The 12093-nt window shown below is 39.2% G+C and overlaps 1 protein-coding gene across 1 annotated transcript in view; it reads left to right on the top strand.

The window, feature by feature from the left end:
* LOC126354736 (aspartate aminotransferase, cytoplasmic-like) overlaps nt 1–12093 on the top strand; it is a 63990-nt gene that overhangs the window by 23076 nt on the left and 28821 nt on the right. The window contains exon 2 of the mRNA XM_050004602.1: nt 11398–11579. Coding sequence (XP_049860559.1) covers nt 11398–11579 — 182 coding nt within the window. The remainder of the gene's footprint in view (nt 1–11397; nt 11580–12093) is intronic.

Here is a 12093-nt window from a genome sequence, read left to right as displayed (position 1 = left end):
GGTGATCATAATTAAAGATAAATCTTCAAAATGCTGTAAAAATAACACCGCTGATCAGAATGATGTCAATTTGCAATGGAATATTATTGGAGAAGAGGGGAAATGTAGCGCAGAAGAAAAAAAAAAGTGTGAAAATTGATCGATATGTGGTGCTGTATGTGTCAGAATACATAAATAAAACCACCTGTCATGTGCACAATCCACTGAAGTTGGCATAAAAACGTCAGGTACATGGTTTTTTCTCCTTTCATGTCTGCAACGTTCACCTTGACTGTCTCAATGCTGCTTGTAAAGCTGTATTACACAAATGATGACTGCGCACACATCACTCTGCAAAAGTTCCAGACACTGAAGGGTTTGAATAAAAGTGTTGGTCTGATGACTGCCATGGGTCTGGAGAAAATGATTCAGATTCAATAAGATGGGTTCTTTTGGTGTGCAACCTGGTAGAGGGAAGAAACAAATTGATTCAACATTAGTGGAAGCAGTGGCCACAGCAATGCAGGAGGAGACAAGTCTTGGTGTGCAAACATGTGGTGCACGAAGAATTGCCCGAACATTGGACATACCTATGAGCACAGTGTGTAAAATCCTACGAGACATCCTTCTTTGTATCCATTCAAAATTACCCATGTGCATGAGTTGCTTCCTGTTGACCTGCCAGCAAGAGTTTGCTTCAGAATTTCTTGCTCATGTGGAAGTGGATAATGATTGGCCATGGAAGATTTTGTGGACAGACAAAGCCCATTTCCATCTGACAGAATATGTCAATACATAGAATTGTTGAATGTGGGCGACAGAAAATCCACACACAAATCAACCAGTACCACTTCATCCTGAAAAGGTCACTGTGTGGTGCAGGTGTACGGCATCATTTATCACAGGGTCAGGGACGAGAGCTTCTGGTCCAGTTACCTGTACTGTCACTGGTAAGCACTATGAGTGTCTTTTGAGCAACCTACATCATTCCAGCTCTCCAACAGTGTGGATGAGTGGATGGGATCATTTTTATGCAGGATGGCACACCTCCACACATTGCAGATCCAGTTAAGTAGCTGCTGAAGTGGTGTTTTGGATATGCTAGGATTATCAGCTGCCATTTTACTACAGCCTGATCTTAATGCTTGTGACATCTGGTTGCAGGGCTATCTGAAAGATGTTGTGCTGCAAACTTAGCTACATTGTGCAACATATTCTGAATGTGACCCTGGAAAAACTTCAGTCAGTTGTGGAACATGCTGTTTCTCAATTTCAACTTGTTGCAGAAAACACTGGACAGCATATTGAACATGTTTTGCACCAGTCACACAAGAATTAAAAAACTGATTTGATTTTTGATTGATGCTTTTTATGCACTTTTTGGCTTTAGGTCAATTAAAAACAGATTTTTACCATCCAATGTGATATGACCTTGCCAGGCTTGATAGGCTTATATAACTAACAGTATTACACCTGTACACCCATGCACACTCAGTAGTACAGTTTGTTTAACATCAAACATACACCTTAGGCATTGCTGTGTGGTTCATCTGTCATTTGTAGTTGACTACTATTAAATTATGATGCTTACAGCACCATATATTGCTACATTTTGTAACTATTTATTTTTCTACTGCCATTGGTTTCCCCCTTCTTTGGTAATATTCTGTCGCAATTTGATGTCATTCTGACCAGTGGTGTTACTTCTACAGTGGTTTGAAAGTTTATGTATTTCAGTTGGTATTATTCAGTTGGTATTATTAAGTATTTCAGTTGGTTTATGATTTATTGCCAACAAAACCTTATTACTGACTGTACTGCACAACTCACAGGATTTTCAATCATGGTGCACATTTAAAACTTTTATTGTGAAATAATGGGAAATGACATGAACCTGACATTGGCATGGCTTGATGCTCATTGAAAGAACATAAGCTCAGATAGCAAAATGGCTATGCTAGCTCAGATCATGTTGCTGCAGGCATAAATGGTATGTACTTTCTGGATAGCCCTCATAATATTCAGTAATAACCAGAGACTGCAAAATGAAAACCACTTTGTCTCACACTTCTCATGGAATTTTGTCATAACTGACTCCTACAGCATCACCAGGAGATTTCATTAGTACACCCCTGTGGTGGTTCTCCCCTTACAAGGACAGTCTGTCAGCACCACCCCATGGCAGTCCCACAAAAAACATCGAATTGCCTTACCATATAATAGTTGACTCTTTGCCTTTTTTTGGCAGTGGGGAATCCAAATGTAAACAGCTTGCTATGATTATATGTCTCAGGATTATAGTAGTAGAACCAGATCTCACCAGTGTTGATTAAGCTACTAAACAAGTCATCTAAATTCATCTGACACAACTACAACAATTCCACTGCAGCCTTTGTTCGACAGGCTTTTTGAATGGGGATATACTGTCTTGGAATGCTACTGATTTCCAGCTTTTCACTTATTGCCTTGATGGAGGTCTGCTGGTCTTTGAGCAGCAAGGCCTCCTCTTGCCTAGTGATCCCCAGTTCTCCGCAGAGAGATTTTCTATTGCTTTGTTCTTCATTATTTGGACAAGCCTGACCACACTGAAAGCATCTGTCCAAACTAATCACTGAGTTATATGATAGAGAATTGCTGCCACACCAACTTAGCATGGATTGCCGCAGCATTGTTCTCTTGCAAATGCAGAAAATAATTATCACACAATATCCACTTTCTTTTAGCTCATCTGGCTGTGTGCTACCATACTGAGGTGCATAGATTTTAACATGTACCAGGACTGCAGACATGTACCTTGAAACAAACTATAGAAATTATACACTGTCCTACTGGTAACAGAGCAGATGGGAATACTCCAACACTTGGTTAAAACTGACTTTATTAACTGAACTATGTCATTAATATGAACAATAACTAACATGTGTATCACCCAGACAGAAAAACAAAGTACACTGTTCAGGTTGAGCAACATGCTTCATTGATTGATCATTGTTAATTGTTGGTGGTGGTTGCCACTCCCCCAGTTGTGCAGAGCATGATGGAAGGGAGTCTAAAGTGACACTGGAGCATATCAGAGTTGAGATGAGAGGGAGTCCATTGATACTGACCTTCTGTGGGAGGAAGTTTGTGTGACCAAACATTTGACTGCAGATCCTGAAGGAGGGTATGGTTTGACCGTTCCTCAGTGGATTGCTGTTTTTGTGGGCATGAACCCCAGAGACAACATAGTCATGTAGCCACTAAAGGGGACACAGGTGGCAGACCACACATGAGAGCAGAGTTTTGGGAAGGCCAAAGGAACAGGCAAGGTGATGCTGAGATGTCCACCAACGTCATTAATGGCAATGGGATCTTTGTCTGCATCCAGGAGTATCTGGAATGAACACAGAAGTGTCACATGCAACGTGGTAGCCTCATCACAGTTGGAAGGTGGTGTACCAATGTGAAGACGGTGTTGTGATCCTCGATGTGATGGTCAGATACGTCGATAGTGAATGCCACGTGTGTGTTGGGTGGTGGCATAGTGAGCATGGGTTGATCCACTGGAACACTGAACACTGACATTATCAAGGGGGGGGGGGGGGGAGCTGGGTTAGAGTCAACCTCAGCAGAAGAGGAGTCAGAAAACAGGGGAGAACGAACATCACAAGCTAGTGAAGATCTTTCACACAACACTGGCACATGCCTGCAGTTGAGTCATCATCCAAAGGCCAAGCAGGCTTTTTGACTCTGTGGACTGAAAAGGTCTGTTGTTTACCATTCTGTAAAATGTCCATAATATTGTTTACCCTGGTTAACACCTGGTGAGGGCCTGAGCAGGGAGGCTATAGTGTTTGTCACATGGTGTTGTCACATAGTATAATAAATTCAGAATGAGGCAGCTCACTGTGAACAAAACCTCAGGATGCTGAATGTGGCCAATGTTTAGGCATGCACACCTTGGGAAATGTGCAATCTAACATACTCAACCAGACCAGGAAGCTCAGCTGGATGTGAGCATTGCATGAACTCAGAAGGAAGCACCAGGGGCTCACTGTAAAGAACCTGTGTGGATGAAGCCCTTAAATCTTCTTTGAATGCCGAACAAATGCTGAGCAAGACACAAAGTAATGTCTCAGTCCAGATTCCTCATAGCATATGAGGGACACTTTAAACATGTACTGCCAATATTCAATGAGTCCATTGCTCTGGGGATGGTCAGCAGTGATCTGGAACTTGTCAGTGGTGACACTTTCGAAGGAAGCTGGGACTCAAATTGGTGGCCCTTGTCAGTCATAACTGATGAGGGGCAGCCAAATTGTGCAATAAACATACTGACAAGTGTGTTGACAACAGTATCAGCAGTAATTTCTGTGAGTGGTACAGCTTTGACCTGGTCACTCTCTTGATGGCATTGATTATGTAGCAGTATCCTTCAGACAAGGAAAGGGGGCCAATGATGTCAAGGTGGATGTGATGCAATCACTCTTTCAGTATCCCAAATTTGACTTGTGGAGGTGGTTATGATGACCAACCTCACTCTGTTGACAGGGAATACACAAATGACTCCATGTCTGGCAGTCTTTCTTTACATTTGGCAGAAGAAGTCATGGGACATTTGGAGGCCTTAATAATAGGATGTGCAAGGTCATGTATGGCTGAAAACACCTTCCTCTGAAGAACAGCTGGTACAAGCTTGTGCAGGCTACCCATGGACATGTCACCCACAATTGGGGTAGCTGTATCTGGTAGACATTGAAGAACTACTGTAAGGTTTGCAGCCGTATCTTGTTCCAGTTCCTGTATTTCTGTGTCTGCCTGCAGTTGAGCTAGCTCTTTGAAGTCCAAAGGAGAAGTAATCACTGCCACTCTGGACAGGCAATCTGGAACTAAATTGTCTGATCCCATAATGTACATTTGTTGTATATTGGCCAATCAAGTCCATGTGCCAAAAGCTTCTTAGGGGTAGATCCAGTACTGGGCTGCAAATCTCATCCACCAGATGGCTACAATATGGTCAGTAAATATAGTGACTTCACAACCATCAATGTCATCATGGAAGTATTTAACTGCTTCGTAAACCATAAGCTGGTCACAATCAAAGGTGGACTACTTTGGTTGTGAACCTGACAGTTTACTGGAAAAGAAGCATAATGGCAGAATGGAATTGCCTATATGTTGTTGGAGGAGAGCACCTATCATGAAACCACTGCATCCATGGTGATAGAGGTACATGCATCCAGAATTGGGTGCATGATTGTGATGGCATTAGCTAATGTAACTTTCAGTGCCTCAAATGTCTGGATCAGTTTGTCCGATCACTGCTCCGATGTTTACCAGAAGTTTGCTTTTCAACCAAGAGATTTGTGACGGGGCATGGATGATGGCAGCCTTGGGAAGACGTCACTGGTAAAAACTGATGGTGCCAAGGGACTGGCACAATTCCCAAAAAGTAGAAGGGTGAGGGAGGTTGCGAATAAAGTTTTCCTGATCAGCTGGTGGTCAAATACCATTGGCACCTACAGTATGTCCAAGAAAGGTGATGGATTTACAGCTCAGTTGAGATTTGTCATGGTTGCTCTCCAAGCCATTGTATAGTAAAACCACCTTGACTTGTTGCAGGTGGATTTCAAGGAAAATATTGACGGACATAGGGCCTGAAACAAAACTCAAACAAGCCCAATGGAGTAATCAGTGCAGTCTTAACAATGTCACCCAGGAACATAGAGATATGTAGATATGTCTTACAGTAACTGAGGGCACTGAAAACACATGCACAATTAGGAAGTTGTGTAAAGTCCTGAATATGGAGGATTGGTAAGTTGTTAATTCAAATGCTAGTGTGAAGGTGTCTGTAGTCACCACACAGCTGAAATGAAAAGTCTTTCTTTGGTATCAAGTGAATAGGGGATGATCAGTTGCTTTCTGAAGGGCAAATAATGCCCATCTGAAGGAGTTCATGGAACACTTATGTCACATGGTTTGTGAAGTTTTATAGGTCATCTGTAATACTGATAAAATGTCATGTGCCACTCATTACTGTGTCTACTTTACCATGACATAACAGCAAAGAAGGGGTGTGGGTGCCATACTTGGAGATAACACTGTCACTAATGTGAGATATTGAGAGCTACAGGTCAGGATGATGTTGAATAGTTGCCAAGGTAAGTTCTCCACCAGATGACAGCTGCAAAAAGATTTGAGCTGATGGAGTAGGTATTGTGTGAGTACCAGTTCTTCTGAAGCAGCATCTGTTGGGGGTTTTGTCTCTTCCTTGTGCAGATGGAGAGCATTGATCTCGAAGCATTTTGTTGTAAGGTCAATGAGCGAGGAGGCCAGCCATGTCAATAGAGAGGCAGCCGGAGAGAGTGGATTGGAGAGAGTCTGTTTTGCAGCCAGCACACATGATTCGAGTGCTCATCTTGTGATGAAGTGAAGACATCTTTTGCACGTCTGGGGAGAGGTCGAAAAACTGTAGGAAGTTAATAACGAGGACAGGGTCATTAACATCAGTAATGTGGAAGGTACATTTTAAATACATGCCAGGAAACAGTTAGATTGGTAGTTTGACCACACACTGTACCGAGATGTCAGTCTTGTTCAGCGCACATAAGGAGAGTTACACCGGCGAAGTGTGTGTATGGGGTGGGGCAATGGACATTGGTATGATGATCATGTGAGCACCTGTGCCCCCTAGAAGCTGGTGATGGGATAAGGTGTCCCATACATATAGTCATCCAATTTAGGATGTAGAGTCATCAGACCAAAGTATTGTGTGGCACCCATCCTTGTTGTTGCAGGTCATGGTGCCTACACTGGACCACAGGAGGCATTTGTCTATGTGTAAAGTGGTCTTCAGTTCCTTGCCACATCCCCGAGTGTGCTGTGAAACCAGCTAAGATGGTAAACTAGGTGCAGAGTGGGTTGATTGCTGGCTGTGCCAGTAGTTGTAGACTGTTGAATTTGCCTGGGGCAGTCGGGTTGTAATGAAGCAAGCTGGGATATTTTTACTTCCCATCTTGTTTTGCCATCTGCCTCCTTAAAAATCTGTTTTTTTCAGTTTTATGCCTTATGTGTAAAATAAGTGATCATATTTGTTTACGACACACGGGACATTGTTAGATGGAAATATGATGAACAGTTGTGTGACTCTCTACAAGGGATTTTTTCCTAGGGCTGAAACTGACAAAATGTAATAGAATTTGTGAAATGGAGCTCAAAGTCTCCTAGTTCAGGTTTTTCGCTATTTCTGTGATGCTCTACCACAAGTCAAACAAACCTGTTACCATCTGTGCTGCCCTCCTTGACCTATGTCCAATATTCCTTGTTGTCTTATTTGGTATGTGTTTCACACAGTTAGCCAATATTGTAAGATGGGTCACACATATGTTTGTATACAATTCCCTTCATAAATAAATAGAATTTTTCCCAGTATTTTACTGATGAAACAAAGTCTGCCTCTTCTTTTACCTGTTATTGATATTATGTGATCATTTCTATCAGCTAACTGATTCCATCTGTGACTCCTTGATATTATATATATCACCTTGCTATTATGTTTTTGCACTTTGTGTAGTGTATAGTTTTTGATTTTTCAATATAAAAGCATCTTATCAAATCCAATTACAATTTTGTTCAATTTGGTACCCCATATAATCATCCTTTGTTAACGTATGTTGGTGTGATTTATGAGTCAAGAAGTATTCAGAAATAAAAGATGAAAACTTCACCCACCTGATTCTCTTGACCCAAGGCTTTCAAGTTTATGAGAGAACCATGAGTGAGCTGTATTTTCAGAATCCATGTTGGTTAGCATAAAGGAAGTCATTCTGTTCAAGATACCTCACTATGTTTCAGCTTAGTCATATGTTCTATGATTTTACAATAGATTGATTTCGATCATATTAGACAGTTGTTTTGTTGACATTCTAGAGATTGTTATCTGTACTTTCTTCCAAACTCTGGACATATTTTTTTGTTTTGGAGATACATGATAAGCAACAGTAGCTCACCCTCAAATTCCATATAGAATCTGACAGAGATTCCAATGGACCCAAGAGACTCATTCAATATTAACAGTTTCAACTGTTTGTCAATACCATTAACATTAGTAGCTATATCATTCACCTCCAAGGTGCTGCAAGAGTTAAAATGTGTAGTACTCCTGGATCTACTTTTGTAAAGGAACATTTGAACATAGAATTCAGCATGTATGGTATATCATTATGACCACCAGTCCTGCTTCCTGTGATCATTAATAATGATTGAGAATATGAAGTAGTATTGTGAAGCTGGGTCAAAAGCCGGAGTGCAGTTAAAGAAAGGCGTAGAAAACAACTGGTAATCATACACTGATAAGTGCATAGAGAGAACAGCATCTTGAGAACAAGTTAAGAACAAAGTGATGTGTGAGGGAAGATCCTGTTTATATAATGTCTGGGAAAATTCAGTGCAGAATGACTGACCAAATTGTCTGCTCTATTATACACATAAAACTGCTTACACAAAATGCATTCACAGTTGTTAACATGGACAACTGTCAGTTGTATAATGGAATGACAACAGTGAAAATTTGTGCTGGACTGTGTTTTGAACCCAGGTTTCCTTCTTATCACAAGTGGTCACTTTACCATTATCCAAGCTGACTCATGGTCATATCCAGACTCACATATATCAATAACCAAGTGTGGTCTGGCAGTGTGACATGATCAGACAGCCTAATGGTAAGCAATTGCCCATGATAAGTGCGAAATCCTGGTTTGTGTCTCAATCCGGCACAAATTTTCATTATCGTCATTCCATTATACAGCTGATGGTTGTCCATATTCACAATTCATGTATTTCATGATGGCTGTATTTACTGCAGTGCCTGTTGCATTATACTTCTGAACAACATCGACATTGCGATATCACATAAATACACTAGCTAGGGATAAGTATAATAAAGAGTTATTGTTTCCAAAACAGCAAGTGGACTATCTGGAAGGATATTTTGTAATACTGTTGTAGAGTACAAAAAATGTTATGTGCTTGGTATGGACATGAAATTACTAAGTTTAAATTTAAAAACCTGTCATGATCAGCAGTTTGTTGAGTATGTGAGGACATACAAAAGGACTTACCGCAAAGTAATAGCAAAAGCAAAATTATTCAGTAATGATAGATTAATAAGGCAGGCTAGCAACAAATCCAGAATGATATGGAAAATGGCAAAAAAAAATGAAACTGGAGGTCAAACTAAAGAACAGGAAATCAATCTTAAAAATAATGAAAATATTCCCATAGAAAAAGATGCCATGGCAGACTATGTAAACAATTATTTTGTAATATTCCCCTTACTTTAAGTAATAAATTTAAGCAACAACCAACAGTGACGACTTCAAATCTTAAATACCAGCATGCTGGCAATCCCAACAGGAGAGCATGAAGTTCTAAAAGTCATTAAATGCTTGAAATCCAAAATGTCCTCTGGGTTGGATGATGTACCTGTATCAATAATTAAGAATATTGCTCCATGTGTTGTCAAACCTATAGTGCGCATAGCAAACTTGTCCCCTAGTGAAGGGGTATTTCCGGATAAACTTAAAATCTCTAAAGTGATACCTCTATACAAAAATGGTGACAGACATAAAATAGAAAATTACCAACCTATATCTTTCCTCCCAGCCTTCTCCAAAATATTTGAGGAATTAATGAAAATCAGGGTTACCAAATATCTAGAAAAACATAAACTAATAAATAACAGTCAACATGGCTTTCAAGCAGGGTACAGTACAGAAACAGCCATATTGGACTACACAACAGAAATAGTAAGAAATTTGGAGTCAAATAAACAGGTTGTTGGAATTAATCTAGATTTATCCAAAGCCTTCGATACTGTGATCTATGTAATATTACTAGAGAAACTTGAAGCAATAGGCATCAGGTGCACTGTTAAAAAATGATTTGAATCTTATCTGCCTAACAGGTCACAAGTTGTTGAGCTGAGGTCATCCAACAATCTTCACAACTTTAAACTCATATCTGAACCGAAACAAATTGAAATAGGTGTTCCACAGAGCAGCATTCTGGGCCCATTGTTATTTCTAATTTATATTAATGATATCCAGGATCCATACAGCTCAGCCAAAATTCTACTATTTGCAGATGAGACAAGTATCATAATTAGTGATATAAAAGAATCATTGTGTACTACAGCAGAAAAAATGCTCTCATACATACAGTCATGGTTTTATTCAAATAAGCTGACATTAAATACAAACAAAACAAACTTTATACAGTATGGAAGCAAGTGTCAAGGGGAAAATATGTGCCTTATGCTGGATAGCAAACAAATAGAAAAAGTGTGCACCACTAAGTTTATGGGAATGCGAATTGAACAAGATTGAAACTGGAATGAACACAGTGTATATCTTACTCAGAAACTTAGCTCATCATGTTTCACCTTAAGAATAATATCCAAGGTATGTAGCAAAGAATGTATTAGAGCGGTGTACTTTAGTTATTACCAATCAGTTGCAAGCTATGACGTAAGTTTTTGGGGGAAAACCAGGTTTAGACTAAATGACATTTTTATTATGCAAAAAAGAACTATTCGTATCATGACACACAGCCCACCACAAACTCACTGTAGACCCTTATTCAAACAACTAAAGATACTTACAATACCATCAATATATATTTTTAAATGTCTGGAAATGATCAGTAAAAGTAACTGCGATCTCCAAACCAACTCAAGCTACCATGATCACAATACAAGGCATTGTAAAGACTTCCACATTCCCTATGTAGCAAAAACTAGAAGTCAGAAATATGTTAGCCATTTAGGAATAAAGCTTTTAAATGCACTTCCATCTCAAATTAAAGAATTGAAAGGCAAAAATAACTTCAAGCGTGAAGTAAAAACTTACTTGATGGAAAAATGCTACTACAGTGTAAATGAATACCTGTCTCAGAGTGTGGATTGAAACCTGTACTTACTTTTTAAAAAAATCAAACTAATTTAATTATGTTTTCAACTTTGTAATTATGGTACTTAGGAAAAATCTGTTAAATACCTGTAATACGTTTTGTGTATAAGACGTAGTTCATGATCTGTAATTGTTTATCATGAGCACTTACTTTTGTTTTTGGGTAATAAGTTCATGTACACTACTTATGTACTATGTGTATGTAATTTGTTTGCTGTTTGTATATGTCTGTCAGTTTATTATGTGTATGTGTTACGTGTAATCAAATGACAAATCCTATATCACATGTGTGGTCTATTGGATGCTAAATAAATAAATAAATAACTATTTTATATGATTAATGTTGATGATCTGTGTGAGACACTATGCCACATTCCAATACAAATATGTCAATATTTTTACATGCTGTTTTTAACCAGTTTACATTTTACTTTTATTTCAAAATGTCACAGAACTTATCATTGTTTAGCTTACAAGGACAATGAAGGCAAGCCCTGGGTCTTACCAATAGTGCAAAAAATTGGAGAGAAAGTGGCTGCTGACAAAAGCCTGAACCATGAATATCTAATGCTTCTTGGGATTGAGTCACTCAGTTCTGCTGCCACTAAACTCCTGTTGGGTGAAAAATCAAGAGCTGTTCTTGAAAACCGGGTATGGCAATACTGTCTACAATACTATTTTTGTATTCGCAATGTAGAACATATAAGATTGCTGGCAAATTATAATTTTTCCAATTCTTCTATGCTGTATTTATTTGTGTACTTTTTACATCTTGTCAGTTCTGAAATTATCATTATAATGGATATTTCTGGATGGAATAATATATGAAATATGTGAAAGATGTCCACTCATCTATAGCAGCCTGACGTGTGGTACATAGATACCTTTAGCAGAAAACAGTGTTCACTAGCTATTACGCTCAGTCTCTTCACATACACAACTAAACAGACACTCAAACACTCACTGCTGTAGCAATTGTCATTTTGAAATTAGATGGTTTCATCTTCAGGTGTCTTTAAAAGATGCATAAATCAATTAAGGTCTGCAAGTTGTGCTTTCTCATACATATCTAGGGTATACATTCTTCATCTGCATACACCGATAAGCCTAAACATTGTGACCACTACTCTCCATGACACTGGATGCCACCTGATGGAGGAGAAGG

The sequence above is a fragment of the Schistocerca gregaria genome, chromosome 3, assembly GCF_023897955.1.
Source record: "Schistocerca gregaria isolate iqSchGreg1 chromosome 3, iqSchGreg1.2, whole genome shotgun sequence".
NCBI classification, from domain to species: Eukaryota; Metazoa; Arthropoda; class Insecta; order Orthoptera; family Acrididae; genus Schistocerca; species Schistocerca gregaria.
Note: the sequence above shows the minus strand (reverse complement) of the source record. Positions and strands in the feature narration are given on the sequence as shown.